This window comes from Halyomorpha halys, unplaced genomic scaffold (genome assembly GCF_000696795.3).
Source record: "Halyomorpha halys isolate HHAL.00 unplaced genomic scaffold, Hhal_1.1 Scaffold505.1, whole genome shotgun sequence".
Lineage (NCBI taxonomy): Eukaryota > Metazoa > Arthropoda > Insecta > Hemiptera > Pentatomidae > Halyomorpha > Halyomorpha halys.
In genome coordinates, this window is record NW_027114634.1 from 190,845 (window position 1) to 215,073 (window position 24,229).

The following is a 24,229-nucleotide window of genomic DNA, read 5'->3' on the forward strand; positions in this document are numbered from 1 at the left end:
TGCAAGTTAAAAATTAACATGATAAGAACACATTCAAGGATAACCTAACTTATTCTATATCCACTTACTATCAGAGTTTTATCAGATCTTTAAATTCAATACAACTATCTTTTTTAAAAAAAAAACAATGTCAATACAGTTATCATTTCTAGTTAAAATAAATTTAGGGAATGTTAAATGGCGAAACCTTATTCTGAAACCTTTATGTTGAAGGCATCATTCTAGTGATTCAGTATTTTCATATAAGAGTGAAACTCAGAGAATATTTCAAATTAGCACATTCTGTTTATTTATTTTTTATGACCGAAAATTATGTTTTTAATCTGTTGACATTCTGTCTAGCCACAATTCGTAAACAGTATGGTCTACCAGCAATTTTGGTGTAACACTTCCGTCTGAAAGACGTTTAAACCATTTTTATATATTGATAATGAGAATATCCGATTGCCAACAATGTATTTATTTTTGCTTTTTAACTGTTTTTTTGTTGATAAACTGATAATGTAAAATGAACCCAACGATTCTTGAAAAGAAACAAGGCCTATCAACTCGCTTGTAATGATAAAATAATAAAATCTATGTGGACTTATGGACTAGAACTGTGGGGAACAGCTAAATTATTTAACATCAAACGCATTCAATCCGTTCCATCCAAAGTTTTTCGAACGATAGCCAATGCTCCATACGACGTAACCAACAATACCCTACATACCTTAATATTCCATTTGTCTCAAACCTCATTAAATTCAGATTCATCACATTCATTGAGAAACTCTCTCATCATCTTAACCCAAGCACAATCTCTATCTAGCGCGATCCTCCTCGAAGGTTGAAACGGCAGTGGCAGAGAAACCTACTGTAAATATTTATATTGTAGTTTTGGTAATTGGCAGATTCTCCACTCTGTCATGAGCGTCTGTGGTTAGCACCCTCACTCATCCTATCTTTTAATATCAGCGACGCGATTCTGAGAGAAGCGCTGGGTTGTTCTGTAATCCTGCTTTTTCCTTTACAAATAAGGAAATGAGCTCGAAGTTCCACAGGTTGAGTGTGTTAAAGATGTTATTTTACTTTAAGTTTAATTTTTTTTTTTCTACTTCTTCTTTTTGTTGTCATCTAATTTATATTTCTGTAAATATGGTGCGAATATGCTCACTGACCCTTGTTATTATTGTCTATAAATTTATGACAGAATGTTAAAAAAAAAAAAAATTAGTGATGGTTATTGTATACGTGCACATCAGTCATTAATGGAAATGCTCATACTATTAATTTCAGTTTCCTAAACCGTAACATCCATATATTTATCAGTTATTAAAGAAATGTACAAACTAATTTAGACTATGATAACAGTTTATCATGGTTCCGCTGTCCTAACATTTAATTGATCGTCTTATTTCTTGCTACGAGACAAGGAGCTCTTGCTCTATCTCTCTCTTACCACCCCCGACTTGAAACTTTCCTTCAGCAGAAATGAGGCTTAAACTGAGAATTTTGTGGGTTTACAAAGTTCGACTGGGGAATTAGGAAGCAATTCACACGCCGCACTGGATTTGAAACTAAAGTTCTAACTTTCTTTAATTTTATAATTATATTCTTAAAAGTACTTTCAAAACATAGAATTTGAAGTAATGTCATATTATCCAAAAAAAGAAATTAATTGGAATGCATTGGATCCAACACTTCTCTAGACTCATAGTCGAATTTTTTTAGGGAAACATAATTATCTTTCTCCATGACATAAGTGAAGTTCAACCCGGCGGTGTATAACATCTCGAACATTTTGATTGAGAACCAGGCTCGACCTCCAATATTGCGGTGCATGATGTCGCTATCTTCTGATGTTTCTTAGACTCAAAACGTTGATCACAGAGGCTCCATCGATTCACTTAATAATGTAAATGCTTTTAAAACTATTATTTGACACAGTGACAAGTCCTTTTTTTCAATATTCAGAGGAAAGTATTTAAGAGTAATGCTATCGAAAATTCCTTGAATTTTAATGCAAATCCTGTATCTTTTTTATACGGTGATAAGGTCATGGTGAAAAAAGTAATTACATTTAAAATAAATATATATGTATCATTTTGAAATATTACATAAAAAACATATTTCAAAATAGATTATAATATTTTTTCATAACGACTACAAAGAGGGAGCTTGGTGGCCACGGGGTTAAAAGCACGTGGTTACTAACTCTAAGGACCCGAGCTGACCAAATCACCTCCTTGCACAACCGTTGGTCTAGTAACAATACTTCTTTACTAAGTACTGAACCCCTGACCCCTCATGGTTTGTAGCGGTACAGATTTAATTTAATTTAACTATTACTAAGAAACAATTCCCCCCGGAAATGAATCCCGAGGGGTATGAATGATCATTCCCCTCGAGATTCATTTATTGTTTTTAAAGCTGAGCAATATTCGTGATTAATTCTTGGTATATATTTTAACAGAACAGGTAAGTCATGTCATTTTACACGCTTACTTGAGTTTGGTCGGCATATAATAGATCAATTGATTTACTTTTGATCATCCAAATCACCTTTTGACTTGGCTAATTTAGTTCTTAACACTTACATAATGAATATGTTAGAGACAACTAACTAACAAGAATGCAAAATGAGAAAGTTCTACTATTAAAATTCATTAGTTGTCATCAAACGTTTAAAAGACAAATATCAATAGAACCTAAAAATATATGGCAAGTAAAAATTTGATTTATTTTTTCTTTGCGGTTTTTTCAAATTCATTTTTAATGATAAAAATTAACCATTTAGCTTTTAATGTTAATATTTAAGATTAGTCCTAAAATGTTTTCTTATCTCATTTTTGGCAAAAATGGACTTAATCACTTAGTAAACTGAACGCCTCATATATGGGTGCAATAGTATTGAATCATAAATCTTTAGATTCGTTAGATATTACACCGTATACCGCTTTAATGTCTCTGTCATGCTTTGGCATATACATTGCGTAAAATAAGTATTCATACACTTGGTTCATCGGGAAAAATAATGATAAATAGATAAATATATGATTATATATATTTATAATGATAAATTTATCTTAAAAGAAAAAAAAAATCGTACAGTAACAGTTGTAATATTTATTCTGAGTTCAGAGTTTTCGCCTAATATACAATACTTTAATCAAATACGAATACAAAAAGTTTAGTATAGAAAAACAATTCACCAAAATGGCCCAATGGTAAATCAACAGATTCAAGTTTTACCAACAAAGTTGAAATTATTTTTTTGAACAAACTTTAAATAAACCATATATATCGACAGAATATTGAGATTAGCTCTCTCGACCGTACAGTACTTCACTGAAAACTTGAAAACCAGATCAGTGGGCTACAAAAAAACACGGAGGCAGAAATCATAATGAGTGAATCCCGTGAAATCGTGCGAAAAACATCCATTTATCCCAAGTAAGTGATCGTGAACTTGTAAATCGGATCCTAATAAGGTAAAAATACTTTTCCAAAATGATTAGCAATCAGCTCTATGAAGGTAATGTAACTACCATCATTCTCGAAAAGACCCATTTTTTTTTCTATGATAGAAACTTATTGATTGCGTGTGATTTCTCACATTTTGGGAAGTGTATTTGAATGCTATTAGGATTCAGTATGTTAGGTAAGTTCACGATCATTTATTTCGGGATTATCTCATACTTTTTTACGATTCCTTTGGATTCATGCTCTGTGACCGGCCATTTTCCGTTCCAATGTTTTTTAATGTTCACTGATCAGTTTTTAATTATGCCTTGTTGAGAAATCTCAACACCCTAAAGATATATTGGTAACTCAACACCTGTTCAAAAAGTTTGATAGTTTCATCGTTGTTGTAGAACTTGCTTCAGTTAATTTACGGCCCATTTTGTTGGATTTTGTTTTCAATTCTGATCGCTTATCTCACTTTGTGTTTGTATTAGATTAAGGAATTGTATATCAGATGAAAGCTGTGATCTTATAGTCTAACAAATTATTATTATAACTGTTCATATATGAATATTTTTTTGCATGAAAAATTTACTAAATTATGTTGCACTGTTTCTTAATTTTTTTCGATTTTATTAATCAATGTGGATTATTGGTTTTTATCAATCGTAATCAGTTAACTTATGTACAAGAAATTATTTAACATAATTTTTTTCCCGAAAACCAAGTATACGAATAATTACTTTTCCCCCCACTGTGTGTGATTTCTCCATTTTAAGTGGATCAAGTAATCAATTAGTATTCGGAATTTGTGAAGCTTTGCGACAGTTATCGTTCTGCTATAAATAAACAATATAACAGTTAGGGCTTTTGATTTTTTGATTTTTTTTTATCTTTTCTACTCAATGAAGTTTTACATTGCTTTCAATTTATTCCTTTAATTCGAAATCAATCATAACGCAATTAATCAAAATGTTTATATAAAAGGTTTGATTAATTAGCATAGACCTTTGTCTTTTCCGACTATGAATGGTTGAATGACCGAATGGTAGCTTTTAATTGACATTCAGATTAAAATTATAAAATAAAACAACAAAGCACAAAATAAGTTAGCCTAAAATATTATGCTAAATTTCTGTCAATTTTTTAATAGGTAAGTAAAATTGATCTAATCGAATGTAACTAGAAAATAGAAGCAGATTGATTGCTATAAGTCTATCTTTAATTATAATCATCGTAATTGTACTAAATCGAAGCCATTATAGTAACTGTTATTAAATCCTTTTATAAATTGATCATTTCCCATTAATAATAATGTGGCTTAGTTATTGAATACATTTTTTTATATTGCTAAAGGTATATATTATACTTTGACAAATCACTACATAACACTAGGAAGAAAAAATAGTAGTTCTTAATAAAATTATAAGATAACAACAATACTTTGACGAGTTTTTAATTATTATTTTGATTATGACACCATAACTGTCCCATAGTAGGGGAAATCCGATAGTACCTTTCTTTCATCTTCGTTGCAGTACAGTTGAACATCTTGTACTCTACCTACCTGCAGGATCATTCTTTTATAAGAGCTGATAAGCTGATATAACTTATTCCTGGAACTAATTACAGGTCTCCACACTATTCTACCCAAGATGGGGGAGGGGGTCAATTTTTCATTTGCATTTCAAGAGACACAGTTGTCCCACCCCCAGGACGCCTCAGATACCCAGCTACAATGACCAGTTACGTATAAGGGTGTTGTTGTGATTATTCTGAGGTATGCGTACCCTACCTCGAATCGGAACTTTACATCCCGGCACAAGAGCAGTTCGTCGATGTTTCAGCGGAGAGCACTGCTGCGAGTCACTAGAACATACCGGAGTGTGTCTCATGAGACATTGCAGGTGTTAGCAGGAGGGGTTCTTCTTGAGCTTCTATTAAAACATACGTACAAGCAAGGAGGCTCTGCAGGTTTTCCAGAAAATATCCAAATTAGTATTGAAGAGGACCCCAGGAAATGAGAAGCCATTCATAGAAGAGTGGAACCGGCGGTGGGTGATAACCCCGAATGGATCTACCTTAATAAAAATTAGTAAACACGTTATATAACATATCAAAATTATAAGATTTTCTTATTTTTTTATAAGTAGGATTTTGATAATCTCAAAAATCACTCCACGGTTTGTTATGATATTTTCCTCAATATTTTAACTATGTATACATATATTTAATATAATTTTAAAATGAGAGTTTATGGAAAAACGTTATTGCGCGGAATCTCAATTCCATTTTCTATTAGGCAATTCTGCGTAAACATAGATTTAGTAAAACATGTTAAGGTGCCGCTACACGTTTGTCGAACAGATACATTCAGGCATGCGCAAGCGTGTAGATGGGTCATTTGGATTAGTTGTTATAAGTTGGCTTAAATTTGTGGCCAGCCGTTGAATGTTGAATGGTCTTTGGGCACAAATCAAAGGGGGGTTGTGCTACATCCACATTCTGTTCAGTTATTTTTGTTTTACAACTGCCAACAGATAAATATTTGTACTCTCTGTGTTTTAATTAATTAAAGAATTTCCCCAATGTTCAGATTCTATAATTAACTTCATTTAAAGATTGTATATTTTAAAATTCCATCGATTCCGTTTAAATACTTTGTTTTAAATCTTGTTAATTAACTTTTAACAGTTTATTTTTTATTTTACACAGCATACATATAAGTTTATAAAGATATTATATGTCAAGATAATTAAATTAAAAAGTGTCCAATAAAAATTCTAAAACAAAAGGTTGACGTTTCCTTTCATTTCGCTTATCACCGTTTTGTTCCTTTTCATAGTGAAAGCATTGCAGTAAATCGCATGTTATAGCCATAAATCTTGTTAATTAACTTTTAACAGTTTATTTTTTATTTAACACAGCATACATACAAGTTTATAAAGATATTATATGTCAAGGTAATTAAATTAAAAAGTGTCCAATAAAAATTATAAAACAAAGGTTGACGTTTCCTTTCATTTCGCTTATCACCGTTTTGTTCCTTTTCATAGTGAAAGCATTGCAGTAAATCGCATGTTATAGCAATAAAAATTCAAAAAGAATAAAACAAGCGTGTTGATAGCGAAGTTTGTTGCTTCCCTTTGTACCAAGCATTTTTACAATTGGATTTGCGGCAAGTAGCAAGCGCGTGTCCAACATTTCCGACGTCGTCCATCCACCTATTCCATAATCATGCTCTTTGTCGGTTTATTCCTGGCTTGTCATTCCAAAAACATTTTAAGGAATTTATCCTCAGCCATCCTTTTTTATGTGTTTCCTAGGAAATTGTAAATATAAATTATCTTTTCTAACCCAAGCTCTCATTGGTATAGGTTGCTTCTAATATCTTTCTATGTAAGCTATAAGGTCAGTATATCTCCTCAGTAAGCTTTAGCAGAGGGAAAACCTTCAGTTCATTGTAAACGTGTTAATTCGGTATAGTGACTATTTAATAGCCATTAACTCGATAGGAGCAGAGATTACAGAGGTAGAAAGTTGCCCCCTCCCCGTGGTACCTATACGACGCTTCGCTGACCGTTTGTTGAAATTGATCTTGCATAAGATCCGGTGTGCCCGGAATACCCGTCCATTGCAATGCCATCCTCAGAGAATGAGCTAGTCAAGGATTATTTTTTTAATTCAGCTTCATATGACGACTATGTGTGTGTCATAATCAATTATCAGGATCTTAACATGATTGTGAATTATTTATTATTATCCTCTCTTCGCTCGGCATATCATCATGGGGCTTATTCCATATCTGAAAAGTGAGTTTTAGAACCTTAAGTATATCTGATCCTAACTTTTTAAGTTGACAGTAAGTGGTGTCAGTAATCCACTCGTAATGGACTGCTGAGTTTACGGACTAATTTACTTAATACCATTGTGTATTACTAAGAAAACATTTGGAAATATGCATTGTAAATTTGTGCATACAAACTTAGTACGTTGTTTTCTGTTATTGCTCGAACAAGTGTAAATAAACCTAATTTCTTAAGTTGAAGAAAAACTTAACCAAACCAACTACAGAAATATTACCGTACTTTACCTTCCAAAAGTGTCAATAGTGTTCAATATCGAATTCAGATTTTGAGGATGTTTATTAGTACTTCTTGGTCTTATACGTAACGGTGTAAAGAAACCATTCAATGGAAAAACTGGGTTATCTTCGGATTATGCACATCCAGGATTTCAAGAAACCCTTCATGTTAGTATTTAAATCGGCAAAATCATCATTGAGAGAACATACATCCACACAGTTTAATTATTTGATTAATATATAGAATAGATAATCTATATTAATTGTATTTCTTTTTTAATTTAGATTAAAAATCATTTTCGGATCAAATACAAACGGTGTCACGTCCGACATTACAGAAATTTATACAGTTTAAACTATAAATATTAATGCTACTTACAACATACCTCTATTTTATAATTAAGCTTTAAATATAATATAATATATATAATATAATATAATATGTAAATTTCTTTTTACAAACTTTATTAATTGTAATCTTTACTAATTTTATAATTTACTATTTACTATAATTCAATTATTCAGATTCTGTCTTTTGGATAATTGCATTGCCTAGTTTACAAGGTGACACTAACACAAAATAATCTAAACAAAGAGCTACCATTCCATATAATGAAAGAGCGGAGAAGAATTTGGGATGCGTTTTAATTGTAATGAACCATTGTCGAGTAATGCTGAGGGAATACGCATTGTTTATGTCTCTTAGTGTAACAGTTTTATTTAGAGAAAGAAATAAGAGTGTACTTTATAAGTATGTAATATGCAGTTATTATTCCATTGAAAATAAAACTAAAATCTTTAAAAAAGCAAATTAAAAATTCTTCAGCATATTTTTTCATCGGCCATGGTTATCTCGCGGAGACCGGAAATAGTTGTCTACACTGCCTCTATGGATAATCTGACATTGAAGACAACCCAATAACCATTCAAAAGAGAATGTAGTAACGATTAAAAACTGTTTCATTTTATTTTATTTATTTAATCTTATTTTTATTTTTTTATTTTTGTATTTATTGAATAATAAAGGGTAAATCATTTTTATAATTTACCTATTATTGTTTATTCAGTGATATTGTCTGACATAGCATTCATTACGCTATGAAAGGAATCTTGAACAAATTTGAAACAGCATTACATTTATTGATTCCTTAACTGTGAGATAAACTTATCCTTGGTGAAATATATACATTTTTCTTTCGGTAAGCTTCAGACCTTGTAGATCTTTGGCCGCACTAAGTTCTCCACTACTGTGTTGGGCTACTACCTTCCAGTTTGATGTATACAGCTCTTTTACAGCTTTGTTGATACTATCTACCTACCTAGGTTTTGGCCCCTCGTGGTCTATTGTCAACTACTGTAGTATTCATTGTTGTATATAGGCGTCCTGATGGATTGCTTGGAGCCACAAGCTCCGCCCATCATAAACTCCTTGCCTTCATATCACTAGGTTTTGACTGATCAGTCTCTGCAAGCATTTCCCTATTAACTCTTCTCATTCCTCTTAAATCTTTCGATTCTGCTTTGCAGGGTTGCTTTATCACGGCATTGTATGCCCTTATCTTAAAATCTTTAGTGACTTTTTGGGATTTCTGTATTCTTGATAAAGAGAAGAAGGCTCCGTTGGCACAGTGTTATACGTTGCTCTATCTCAGTCAGTGGTTCATTTATTGAGATTATCGAGGAGCCGAGGCATTTGAAACCGTCTACTTTCGGAAACGAATAGCCATTCAAGACTATGTGGTTAGGATGTATTTTTCGGCTTACATTCATATACTTTGTTTTATCTTCAGTAAACATATTCTAATGTAATTCATTTATTTTGTTCACTTAACATGTATACTTATTTTCAGGTTGGAAGAACTGAGAGTAGATCGAAACCTCCTCTCTTCTCTGCCTCCTGGATCTTATCGCGATCTCAAAGTGTTATCTGCTACCAACAACCGACTCACTGAACTACCTAACTTCCTGAGCATGACCGAGTCCCAATTTATATTGGTATAAATTATATAATTATGTATAGTATTAGAAATTACAAATATATGTTAAACTCATAACAGATCTTCATTTCCTAATTTCTAGAAATCAATTGTCAATGTGATATTTTCTAATTCTAATTATGAAATGCCTTTATAAAAAGTTTCCGATTTGATTTCAAAATAATTATTTTTCGTCAATTATAAATTAATTCAATTAGTTGTTTAAGGGAATTTTCAACTCCCTATAATTATAAAATAAATAGCTAGGTTACCATCTGTATCATAAATTGAAACTGTTTAATTAAAAATAATTCTATTTATATCACAAAGTATAGTTTATAAACAGAAACAAGAGTACCATGATCCCATTTAGCAGTAACTAAGACGTACTGCCAAAATGAGTTGAGACACATGTCGCTGATTTGCCTTAATAGACCAAAAAATAAATTATTTTATTTTAGTTTGACGAATTTCCAATATTTTACCATGGACTTGGGTTACTTAATGACAATTTTATTAGCTCTGTAGGAGGACTCTAGATAAGGCGAAACCCATAGTCTACCTTTAGAACACCTTAAATTCATTTTTTTTCTATTTTAAGCAGGATATTTTAGATATATACATTTTTTTTTTTGTTAGGAGCGCTGAGTACTATGGCATTAATATTTTATCACAATATCCTCATTTCTTCCACGGCTAAAGAATAATAATAAGTTATTTTATTATTTGTCATAATTAAACATTATAATTACTTTTGACATAAGTTCTTTTACTTTTTATTTTAAGCAAGATATAGAGGAAGACGATGAAAAACCAGAAAAGCTACAGAACGTAAATCTCAGAGGAAATTCATTAAAAGGAACAATTATTCTAGGAAATTACGGGGTGAGTAAAATATTTATTACTATACTTTTATTCATTGAATTTGGAATACCAAATATACATCATCTAGTTTACAATCATGCAGATTTATACAAAATTAACTGAAGCCTGTTAATAATGAATAGGAACAGTACAAAAATATAAAACCTTAACTTTGGGTTTATTTTTAATAATTTTACTTGAAATAAAATACTAGTAAAAGTATTTAAAACCTCCCTACAAAACAATAAATTACCATTTTAAGATATTTGGAATGCTTGATATAAGAATTAATTCTTCAAAATCTACTAAACCATTGTTTTTGAACTTGTTCCAAAATAACAATTGAAATTTTCGTTGGATCCGCTTCAGTTTTTACAAAACTTCATAGTAAGAGTAAATTTATATAGCAATGATAATTTGAAAGGAGTCTTCTTTGATGATGCACAGTCTATCTTCTATCAGCAATTTAACTCTCAAACGCCACGATCCAAGCTCTCTGCAGTCAGGATGCCAAAGCTCGAACACAGAGAACCGCTGTCACTTCCGTGTTAGGAACAGCGAGACTCAGTAGTCCGGGAAGATCCTCTTTGTTTTTAGACTCTTTGAGTAAGTGATGGGGAAGTACCTCAAGATTTCGGGCTCGTCACCCACATCATTTTATATTATTCTGTTGTATCTCTCCCATAGTGATTTCCTATTTGCTTGGGTTCTCGTCAGTTCTCCCTTGAGGGGATGTACCGGCAGACCTGCCACCTCCTTACGAGATACTGAGATTAAGCACAATCACTTATGTCTAAGGTCCCCAAAAAGGGAGGAAGGAAGGGAGGGAGGGAGGGAGAGAGGAAGAGAGGGAGAGGGAGGGAGAGAGAGGGAGAGAGAGAGAGAGGGGGGGGATTCAAAGTTCAATGATTGTTACTTAAAATTTGTTTGCAGTTATTTAAATTTTTTTAAATATATTGTTTTAATTAAATTAAATATTTATTAGTTTTTCAATTAACTATTAAAAAAGAGGTCTCTTGGTCAGTTAGATGTTAGCCTCCATCCTAAAGCGGTTGCAGGTAAATTCCATGTGCGACGAGGAGACACGATGTCCATTAGAGCTGTACACTATTCCACTTGTTCATAGTTGCCCCATTCTACGTACAAAGTACTGAGAATGACCTCAATGCTGTTAAGAATAAAAATAGCGGATTCTTTTTATTATAAAACCATCCTTCATATCTTTTATCAAATAAAAATGATCTTTAACTGTAGAATAGTATTCCTCCTAATTACACCGTAGAAATATTTCTTTCCTTGCATTGGACTTCCTTCATTTTACTTTCCTTCGCTTGGAAAGTAATAAAGAAAATATCCACTTGATGATCGCAATTACTTCTATTTTAATTTTTTTTTTTTCTGAATTTCAATAACTCTTATAGGTGTATAAATGTAACAGATACTTGCATATTCACTTTACAAATTACATAATGCACCTATCATGATCACTTGCCAAAAATGTTTATTTTAAGTTTAATATCAGGTCGATAATAGTAAACCTTTAACAACTTTTTATAAGAAGTTATACCTATTGGGAGACATGGCAAACCCGCACGGATATCCTCCAAGCACGCAGGAACACTTAGAGGCTGACCAACATACTTCAAGTCAAGATATTGGTTGCAATTTAAAATTTACATATTTACGGTTGAATTTTACGAGTATTAACTTTATTCTTATGTTTATTATAAATAAAAAATATAATGTAGTACCACTATTTATTATTTATTTTATTTAAGGATATTAAAATGAACATAAAGTAATACATACAACTTACAAAAAGAAAATAAACCGAGCTTTAATTAAAATTAAATAAAATACACTTCATATAAAATAAAATCAACTGCATAAATTGAAACATTAAACCTAACATAACTACCGTTTATAAAATTTACTCAACCACCATTTTTTAGGTTAGCTGTATTTAGGGAGCAGTAATTTACCTAAATTACTAGCCCTCGTAAACTATAATCTGCAGGCCTACCTTCTACGCCATAACCCCTGATGAAGACCTGAAACTCAGGTCGAAACGTCGGCATAAAATAAATAAATATGGTTTTGTTTATATCTGTTGTTCTTTGTTGACCGTCCCCCCCCCCCGACAAACTTCTCCAATCATTATAATCTTAAAAATATGATAAGATACGTATTTAGAGGAGTTGGTGATTGTTTGGTGGTAGAGAAGGCAGTAGTACTGCTTTGTTTACAATAAAAAAAGTAGAAACCTCAATTGACGAAGATTTAAGGATTTGACCTATATTTAACTGTGAATTTTATGATTTTTAATATCATATGAAAATGATTTTAAATATTATCTCAATTTTAATTAAGTCTAACTGAATTTTGTTTTATCTGTTTCACTTTGTTTGGTCTACAGCTGTGCAAACCGTCCGTACTACAACCATGCAACCTCAGCTGATACGGGCTGTGTGTTGCATTGAAAGAAGTAATGTTCTATTTGACAATAATTTTTATGAACTGCATTCAATAGCTTTCATAGACCATGCCTTGGCCATAAGCTAATGCGCACTAAAGTGTCAAATTGATGTCCTAGCGGTTATCGTGGCAATTACACTTAATAAATGTGGGTCTCTACATTTTTGTCCTACCTCTCTATATCTTTTTTTATTTTTTTTGCATTTTTAAGGTTTTTCACACCTCTATAGGTTCTCAAAATTGAGCAAAAAGGTTTGAAACTGTGAATGAAAAATGAGTTGGTATTAGAGAATCCTATTTTAGAGGTATCAATTTTGGATCTCAATTCCTCCATTTTTTTTTCACGAAGTTTAATGTTTTACGCACCTCCAAATTGAGTTAAAGGATTTGAAATTCTTGTGTGTATTGGATTAGTGTTGCATATGCGCCTTTTAGAGGTTTTCAACTTACTTTCCTACCCCAGCAAATGTTTTTCGCAAATTTAAGGTCTAATTTCCAAGTTGAATTAGAGGGTTAAAAATGTGCATCCAAAATAAGTTCGTGTTAGAAAAATACATTTTACAAGTCACAGTTTTCTTCTTCCCCCTCTCTATCATTTTTTTCTCACTACTAATTTTCAATGCAACAAATTATTTTCCACCTATTTCCATTACAAACATTAGGAGGAAATAGGACCTTTGTGAAGGATCTAAACTGCTAAAATTGTCTTTATTGTTTACTTTTCGTCGTAACTAATTATATCGTCGCACCTTTACCCTTACTCTCCATTTCCATGTTTCGTACCACCCATCATATCCCAAGACTGACTAATTTATTCATTTATCAAAATAATCCCTATTAGGATCCCCTAAACATCTCGATGCCTATAATTAAGTTTTTATTAAATAAATTAGGGCCGTTATAAACAAATTTTATTAAATAGTCTTTTGAAGTTGATGTAGATGAAAGCAAACACCTAATTGATTCATAAAAGTTTGTGTCCGTTTTTCTTTTACACCTTCATATTTGTTTTTTATATTATACATACTTTTCTTCTCTCCTCTACCGATTTATAAGATGTAAACCTTAAAATTAAATATTCTGCCACATCGAATCGAAAGTATTTTGCTAGAAAGTAAAAAAATTAGAGATAGCCTCCTGAACGGCCTATTTGGTCTGGCGGTGCGAGGAATCAGGGCAAACAGAGCATTAGCAATTTAATGTGTTCTCCGACTATGAAATACTTCCTAGCAACTCTTGCTCTGCTCTTCATTAGAGGGTACTTTTTATTATTTTAAATTTACAAATGAAGATTAAAACTTAATATTTAATACTATTAATAATAAATTTCTTTATGTGCTAGTAAATATAATAATAATTATAATGATTACTTTGCGCAATCTCCCTAGAATCACGTAAATCATCTTGATGCAGGACTCTTTTCAGATTCTCCTGGAATGAATTACCTATCCTCTGAAGCAGTTGGTAAAAGGGAACCCCCTCCTGCACTTGCTGGTTCCACCGTTGGTTAAGATGGTCCTTCATCTCACCTACAAAGTTAATCATGTCTTTCCCACCTCTCTTTCTCAAAAGCAACGCCCCTCAGCTCCATACCATATCCTACCCAGGTCCATTAAAGAAAACTGTCGTCATACTCCTCACGTTCTAAATGAATTTCCTCGTTTCATTCCTACGTTGGGTCCATTCGATTTCTTTCACTTTTACCTAGAAAGCTCGTCTTTTCATTCCCTCTAACACTCCATTTCATTGTGTGAGCTCTTCCTCTATGACACTTCAATTCTTATCTTGTTTCATTGCTCTTTTATAATATTATAGTTGTGTAATATTGTACCTTCTATAAAATTTAAATCGTATTTGGTGGTATTAATCTTACTTTCAATTCTACATTTAAAATAGAATAATAATACCAAACTATATAGCCTTATCTTGCATTCTTCGGGTTTGTGGATTACCTACTACCGTAGGAGGTTTCTATAAGAATTCATGTAAAGAAAAATTAAAATTGACTGGTACTTCGAACTTCACTGGCTTCCAGAGAATTTTCCGACTTACTTAATTTATTTTAATCATTCAATGATTTAAAAAAATTACTAATTTCACCTTATGATGTTACTCATTAGGGAAAAATGTAACTAATTCGACCATGTCTTGTGATATCATTTAATAATTTTAAATAAACCTCATCTCTGTTTATGGACACCTACAATTTTTATTTGATTCTATATTAAAATGTTAAACACAAGGGTATATCATCGTTGTCGTGCAAACTTCATGCACAAAATAATTTAATTCTTATTCAAGCATGACGTAGATATGTAAACGCATTATTATTTGCAATTTTAGGTATTTTATCAGTGAAACAATATAATTAAATAAATTATGAAATCACTTTTAACCACTTTAACATTTAAAACGACTAACCATTAGTTAAATGGAGGAAAATGGCGTATATGATATGTTTATTATCTTCAAAGAAGTTGTAATAATGCGTTTGAAAAAATTAAAGTTCATTGGATGTGTTGTTGAATGTTTATTACTTTCACTTTCCGATATATGAAATATACAGTAAGGGAAGGAATTTCGATCGTGCTCAATTTCGTGTCCCAGAAGGTAATACAACATTTTAGTTGGTCCTCTGAGTCCAAATGATCAAGTCTCGAAAAATGGCCTGTGTGTGTGTGTGTGTGTGAACAGCCTAACTCAGAGACGAAAAGGAATACGAAACTGAAATTATTTAAGGTGATTATATGTCTGGGATGTAATAGCACCTTTTTCGATAAAATAGGTTTTCCAATTTTTTCGATCTTCTCAAAAACGGCACAAAAGATTTTGATAAACTCGATTTACCCATGTACAATTGAATTTTCTTTAGTATCAGATAGGTTTAACCCTCATTGAAATAGTCTGGTAGGGAATAAATGACGAATGTTTAAAAAATCTTCCTTTAATTTTGTTTATTTGAAATCAATACCCAGTTCTCATTGTCTGTAAAATTACACAATAGATATGTATAAAATATAAAAGAATTTTATAAATAACTAAAAGAGAAAAAATGAAAAATATTGACAAATTCTAATCAGTAAATCGCGCACCAGACCGCCTAATCTATCCCGATGTTACAACTTCGTTACCTTTTGTTAAACAGTTCTATTCTTGGTAGGAAACACATTAATATTCTTTATTCCCACCTCGAGAACCATAAAATATTAATTTTTGTGGGAACAGAAAAATTAAATGTTTTGTTAATAACTTTCGCCTTCCTTGGTCTTAGATTTTTTTTCGAAAATCACAAAAATGTTGATAACTTCAACACAAGTCCACCTATCAACCAGAATCTTGGGGATGTAAGTAGGGTGTTATTTGAAAGGGGTATGGTGCGCGAATCGCACAAGATTTTTTAAATAATAGTTCCTTTTCTTTTAGTTCAAAACAATATCAATCTATATTAAATCATTGAAATTTATTCTCCTCATTCAATCCAGATTCAGATTTTATATCCTTCATTTTTTACGGACGATAGCGACAAAAAATATTGAAAATACAGTAAACATTTTTCAGAATAAGTACGATAGAAAGGACTGGAGTAGGCTGGTTAAGGCGATAAAACATTGTTAGATTTTTTGCTTCGAATATAAAAAATAAAACAACTTTAGATTAATTTTTATTAATATATTCTTGTTTGAGAGTGGTTTAGTTTATTTAAAAACAAATTTGATCCTTTTTTTCTCAACTTTATTCTTTTCAAAACCTTCCAACGTTTCGACCCTCAGGTCATTCTCAAGGATACCTTTATTTTTTAATAAATTATTTTTTAATAAAGGTATCCTTGAGAATGACCTGAGGGTCGAAACGTTGGAAGGTTTTGAAAAGAATAAAGTTGAGAAAAAAAAGGATCAAATTTAAATTAAATAAAACAACGTTTGGGTTATCCCAGGTCTATTATTTATAGAACTGAGAAGATGATAAGTGAAGAAAGAGTTGGAGAAACAAATATTTACGTAAAAACGTTGTTTACGGAGGTTAATGACTCGCGGCTACGTTTCGCCGGGATGATATACTTTCGCCGATCTGCGGAAGTGGGGGTGTCAGTGTGTGGCCGGCCGCTGGCGAGGATGGTGTCCGCGGAGAAGAAAGACCACACTAGGACAGCGGAGAAGAGGGCCCTCAGGTTCACCAAGGCCACGGAGCACAGGGTCGCCATCCAAGGGTTCGTTTATCAGGTCTGTCTCCATAGTGGGAAAACTAATTTTTAAGGAACTCCTTTAATTGCTTAAGGTACGGATTATTATTATTTTTTTTCTTAAAGAATGAAGACAATTTTAGGGAGCATTCGTATCTATAAGTAGTGATTTATTTAAATGATCTCACTTACTGGACATCGTTTAATCTTGAGGTCATTATTTATAATCAGCAAACGCTGACAGCATATTTTCTTGTGGTCAAATTAAAGTCCATTTGAGGCTATAATCACCCGTGAAAATTACTACTGACTGGAGTAAGCTGGTTAAGGCGATAAAAGATTGTTAGATTTTTTGCTACGAATATAAAAAATAAAACAACGTTTGGGTTATTCCAGGTCTATTATTTATAGAACTGAGAAGATGATAAGTAAAGAAAGAGCATTCGTATCTATAAGTAGTAATTTCTTTCTATATTCTATATTTATTGTAATGATCTCACTTACTGGATATCATTTAATCTTGAGCTCATTATTTATAATCAGCAAACGCTGACAACATATTTTCTTGTGGTCAAATTAAAGTCTATTTGAGGCTATAATCACCCGTGAAAATTACTACTGATAAATGTTCATATTCCTTCAGCCATAAAGTTTGTTTTGATTATTTGGCAACAGTAATTTAATGAATTAATAATAGTAATAACATAATTATTCCATTTAAGGATTTTGGATGAATACATGATTTTGCGAAGCACAAATCTTTCGATGCCGATACAGCAACTGAGTACCATAAAACTTATCTCCTCTCCAAAATCGCCATTACCCTGTAGAATGTATATTTATACGGTTTGTAAGGGTTATTCTAAAAATGTCTGAATAAAAATATAAGGTAAATCCATAATGATGTATCATCCATTAAAAAAAAATTACATCAAAGTGAGAAAAGTAAAAATGGAATGGAATACGTTCACATCAATGTTACCTACTTTGATTGCCCTAAGTCAGTCATACTTATTAAAATATAAAAACATATAGCTCATAATGTTAGTAATAAACTGCATAATAATTTTGATTTTCTCAAATTTATTGAACCATAATATTTTTTCACAAAAATGATTTCAAATTTTAGATAATTAAATAAAGTGTTTTAATTTCATAATTTTTGTTTAACTTTTTTCTTATCGTATATACTACTCATTAAATCCCTAAGAACTGAATAGCTCACTTCTTGATTCCCCTTCACCTCTGTGATATTCTTGAAGAGCTACCTTCAGCTATAATCGAGCTAGCGACAATCGGAAGAGGAAGACCCCGGCGTGTGAAGCTGTTTTCACCGCTCGCTCATTGAACGCCTTCCTTGAGATCTTACCGACGAATTTTCCCTCAATCAACTGCCGGTGAGCCGATTCTAGAGAACTGATTATTTTGCCTACCTTTCGTGCCTATAAATGAGCGCTTGATTCTGCAATATCTGAATTGCCTTAAAATTTATTTTTAAAATAATATGAAAATATTTACACAATATTAAATCACTCCAGAATCTAACACGAAAGACATTATCCATTGTAGATACTTCTTACTGACTATTCATCGTTGTCTAATATTAAAAAAAATTAAGGAAACGTTATATTTTTCCTATAATATAAAAGATTTTCTTTAATTTTTAAAGGAGTGAAAATAGTTAATTTAATAACGATATAAGGCCAAACAACGAAATTTATTTTTTTCTATTTATTTATTGATATTTACAACTGGCTTCCACTTTAATTTTATTTAATTTTTTATATTTTATTTTATATATTTTGAAATAATCAATCTTCTCTCATTAGTAATAAACGACATATAAATACAAACTGTTAGAGAATTGGAAAGTTGAAGGAGATAATAGAAGAAATATTTTCCTAGATTGAAAACGCCTCGGAAAGAGGCGTAATAATATACAACGTTCTAGAAAATATTGTGGAAAAGCCAAACTGAAATCTAAGAAAATGGTATATAACATATACCGTTTAAGTCTTAGAAGGTAATGGATGGTAACGAAAACGCATAAATAAACTGAATTAATAAATAAATGTTTTGAGTCTGTAATTGTCATAACTGTGGTCAGTTTTTACTTTCTCTCGCCTTTCTATGAAATATATGAGGAAATATCTTTCAGTAACCCTACTCCGACAGAAATTAATTTTCACTCTAAGTAGAGTGATAATTGAAAGTGATATGTAATCCTCACGTGGCAGCATATATTTTTTTTAATTGATGGGAGAAATTCCAAATATTATCATTATTAACTATTGAAGTTTGGACTGTAATTTTTCGTTTTTCCTATATTTCAACTACTTTTTATATTACTATAGAACCTGACCCAGCTAGACGTCTCAGAAAACAGTATCGAATCTCTTGACCTTCGGGCCCTCGAGAAGCTCCAGAACGTGCAATGCTCAAGGAATAAGCTGCAAGAACTGTCAGTCAATGGAACATCACTTACTTCATTGATCGCCGGTAACAATTGTGAGTTACCTATTGATTGAATTTGATGAATAATAACGAAATAGATACATAATATTGTGTAAAATTTATTTGATATCTTTTTTTCAGACCTTACTAAACTCACCATTCATCCACGTCCTACGAAGCTGAAACATCTTGATATATCGTAGTAAGTTAATAAACTGCAGACGATAAAAATAATAATAATTTAATTGCGTTTGTTAGTAGATTATAATGAGCTCACCAATTATATGATTTTTAAAAATCAGTCTATGATATGTGTTAACAACTATAAAAGTAGTATATGGTTCGATGTTTTTCTTCCAAAAAGTTTATCCTTACCTTAAGACAATTATTTAAATTCATATTTTTTTTATTTTTATTTTTTTAGTCAACATCGTAGTTATTTAGCAGTACGTTATAATTTATTGTTTTAAGAAATAATGCTAAAACTTGTCGAATATGTGCTAAATCAATCCATCATTTCCTATAAATTAATCTTAAGATATATTTTCTATTCCAAAGCAATAGATTGGAATCACTGCCGGATTGGGTAGGGACATGCCAGTTACTCAGAACCCTGTTCGCCTCCCACAACCTCATCTCAAGCCTTCCAGACCGTTTCTTCTCCAGCGAAGGTTCGCTTCAGACGCTGCAGCTCAGCTTCAATCGCCTCTCTAGTCTACCACCCCTCACCAAGAATTCCAGTCTCCAGCAGATATTTCTACAGGGCAACAAAATTCGTACGCTGCCACAGCAATTTTTTCTTGCCACACCGAGGTAGTGTTTTTTTTTTTTTACAGTACATTTTTATCATTTTCACCTCTAGGAGTATCTAAATTGGCTTACTTTAATGGAGCAATGCAGCTAAAAAGAAGTCCCTTTTATTCATTCGTTTTTTTTTTTTTTTATAGTGCTCCGATATTCAACTCTACGTACGTACGTCTAACAAAAAATTACAATTACTAGAACGTTTACCATAAAATATAAATAAAAAAAAAAATATTTTGTTATATTGAATGCAGTAGGTGGAAATAGATGGTTAGTATTCAAACTATACCCGGTGTTCCGTTCCTGGCTCTTCCATTCTCAATTAGTAATGCTCATCTATTTTTATTACAACGTTCGAGAAAAATACAAGAAAAATTACAATAAATAATAAAATTCTGCAAACTCATCGTTCAAAATTTAATATCAAGATCTTTTAAACCACATTACGTAATTCATCCTCATTTTCAACAAAAATATCACCTTGGTTATTGAACTTAAATCGTCCATTAAAAACGAATGGAGGTTTAAACATTCTTTATTTTTATTTTCAGAACACTTATTACATAAAACATGATATGAATTACAAAAAAATACAATTGTACAACTGTTTGCTGTTAATTCTTTTCTTGATGCTTCCTTTTTCTTTTGCAGGATGCTTTTCTGAAGCAGGTTTTAAGTTCTTATATGAATTGTACAAATATAATCTTGATGTTCCTTCAAAGAGTTGGGGCATACATAATTTCTGTCTTTTCGTTAAAACTAAAACCCTAACCTAACAACTAACACTAAAATTTATACTATATCTGCGTTGTACGCGTTTTGAGTTTATTCTTATAACATGTACTGTTGCCACTAGATTGGGAGCGGTGTCAAAGTTCTGTTCTGGTTTCAGTTTCTTCAGTGGCGTAGACGTCACTATTTTCCGCAATACAGTATTCTGAAACTGAACAAGGCGCTGTGTGCCGTCTTGAAGATGTGTGCTACGTACCTGGTCTTAATATACTTCTGTATATTTTCATTTTCAAACGTAGAGAGAGAGCCAGTGAGAGGAATGGATGATAGAGCCTGTGAGCTTTTCGTCGGATTTGCCTTACTTTGTTGTATAAGTTTGCAGAGAGAGTAAGATGGTGTTCAAGTTTAATCCCTTGGTAAACTATGGAATTAATAGGAGATAGTGTAGTGTTGCCCACGTGGTAGTTTGAATTTATTTACCTTCTGCAGTGGGAACACTACGCAGTCGGTCAACATTTTTTTTCCTTTATTAACAAACTACTAAGTATTATATGTATACATACATACATGGGAAAATGATATTTTCCTTTGATTGGCAGAAGGATAATTCGGCATTTTATGGCAGATTGTTTAGGTTGGCGGTTGTTAGAGCCGGAACAGTTGCCCACTGGGACCTGAGTGGAGAGTTGCTGGTAAGTTGGTCAACGTTGATCCACTTATCACCTCCAGGCACGTGAATTAAAAACTTTTTATGAGAGTAGATCTAAGCTTATATCTTAATATTTTATTAATAAATTTAGTTATGTAATGAAAATGAATCTGGTTGCTTCGCAAATTAACTTAAATGTTTGTATCGTTCTATTCCGAATAGCCAGGAACACGTGTTTGTGAGTTATATTTTCGTAACATGAGGGAAAGGTCTGACATTGGTCTTATTTGTCGATAAGCTTTTTTTCCATTCGGGCCGCTCCCACGGGAAAGCTAGCAAAAAGTTTTCTTCCCGGGAGCTCTGCCACTCTTGACAACTAATATTCTCCCCATATCGCACCACCCCTTCAAATAACATTATTATATATATATATAAAATAATAACATAAATATATATATAAAAATTAGTGGATTGGTTTTACATTCAATTTTTGTGAAAGCAGGATACATATTTTTTTTTAAACAAAAGAATTTCTACTACTGAATTAGGTAATAAAAATAACTGGAGAGATACAGATCAACATAAGATTTATTTTATTTTATTAGTTTTGTCATTTTGTTATAAAAAATGTTTGTAGAGAAATGAGAAAATGGTATACATTATTCATTACTGAAGTAGATTCAACCATAATCACTTTATTTTTAATGGTATTCCTTAATTGTATACATTCATAAGAGAATTTTCGAAACACTTCTATTTCTTTTGTTAATGCCCATGAAAAGGGAGTTTAATTTTTAAAAAAAACTCAAACAAAATAAGTTAATAGTAGAACTTTATCTATATGTCTAGAACTGTATCTATCTAGTTAATAGTAGAACTTAATCGTACCTTGAGAACATTTTAGAAAACTCGTAAAACACTATTTAATATTATAATATTTTTTTTTTCTACATTATTCAACATTGTATTCTTATATTTTAATGTTTTCGTATACATCACTTTAAAGACTTACAATAGGAATGCTCGGGGTGTCCTCACCGATTTCGATCAACATTTTTTCACTTTTTCTCATTTCTTCATCGAAAAAAATCTACTAATATCCAAACATTTAATTCAATGTGCTCTGGAAGCTAAGACAAAAAAAAAAAAACTTTGAAACTGCTTTATTTTATTTCTAGAGTTTGCAAAATTATTTAGAGCTTTATTGAGAAAATTAAAGAGAAATGTAAATGTCAAATCTGTTTTCATCGCTTAAAAAATCCTGTACTTAAATTTTCAGACGAATCCAAAAATAATTTTTTTTTTTTATTAAATTTCATTCAGCTTAGATTTATTTATTTATTCTTATAGATTGATACTATTTTCCAAATTCTAAATATGAAATAAAGCAGTTTCAGCGTGTTTTATTTTTATTTTTTCAGCTGTCATGGCCTATTGGATTAAACCTTTTTTTTTTTTTCTTCTTACCTCCTAGAACAAAAGAAATTAACAATTACATATATACAAAAGAATGGTAAGAACATATACCGGCTATTTGAGTTGTCTTGTGTTGCCGGAATGGCATTATAATAATGGTTGCAGGGTGCCTTTAAGGCAGTGTCATCAGTGATGGCATATGTTTGCCAAGAATACTCACTAGGAATAGGGAGGGGCTATTCAAAAAAAATATACACTACTGTTGGATGAAACCTGAAACATGTTTTGATCAAAAATGGTCAGGCTAGCACTCCCTTTGAGAGAGTTATACTAATATGTGTATTCGTATAATGAAAATTTCTTCATAAAAAGAATTTTCATAATGTTAACATGCATTCTTATGAAATTTCTTATGGATTGTGATAGATTAAGGACTCTGAATCTGACGAAGAACCGGCTAGAAGAACTTCCTGCAGCAGTTGTGGAAGGGCATCAGATGGAGAGACTTTACCTCACATGCAACCAGCTCACTGAAATAGACTGTCTTGTTCATTTTCATTCCCTCAGGCTTCTTCATCTCTCATACAACCTTGTTTCACAGTTACCACAAGGGTTAGTTAAACATTACAAATTATCATATGAAGACCCTTCAAGACGTAAAATGTAGCTGTTATACTAACCATGTAAGCCCCACCTGGCCGATCTGGTATTAAATAAAATTAAAAAAAAAAAAAGCATCATAATTAAGAACGGTCCATCCAAAGGGAGGTAGTCTGAGAACAAGTTCGACGATCCGAACGAGATTTTACAAAATTTTGATCCGATCAGAGTCATTTCGGTTTTGATTGGAAGATTTACGTTCCATTAGTGTGCATGAAACTTAAAATGAAATCTTAAATTTGAAAAAAAAAAATCTTCTGATCTGGAACGGACCGTCCCTAATTATGTTGATTTTCGTATGGATTAATGGGTCTTCGTGTGGTTTCATTTTTAGTTGTATAGCCTTAAATTAATTAATTGTATTTCAAGGAATTAAGTAAATTAGGAAAGAGGAAGCAAGCCTAAATCTCAATGTTCTACTTCCATCACTTTATCTCAAAGACTTTTACACTCATTATAATATATCTATCTTTGGATACATATATATA

The 24,229-nt window shown here is 31.7% G+C and overlaps 1 protein-coding gene across 1 annotated transcript in view; it reads left to right on the top strand.

Moving 5' to 3' along the window:
* The window catches only part of Phlpp (PH domain leucine-rich repeat protein phosphatase), a 131,286-nt gene that overhangs the window by 93,470 nt on the left and 13,587 nt on the right, over window positions 1-24,229 (top strand). The window contains exons 7-12 of the mRNA XM_014425309.3: window positions 9,382-9,526; window positions 10,294-10,392; window positions 19,381-19,534; window positions 19,622-19,682; window positions 20,039-20,293; window positions 23,508-23,693. Of these exons, the coding sequence (XP_014280795.1) occupies window positions 9,382-9,526; window positions 10,294-10,392; window positions 19,381-19,534; window positions 19,622-19,682; window positions 20,039-20,293; window positions 23,508-23,693 (900 nt within the window). The remainder of the gene's footprint in view (window positions 1-9,381; window positions 9,527-10,293; window positions 10,393-19,380; window positions 19,535-19,621; window positions 19,683-20,038; window positions 20,294-23,507; window positions 23,694-24,229) is intronic.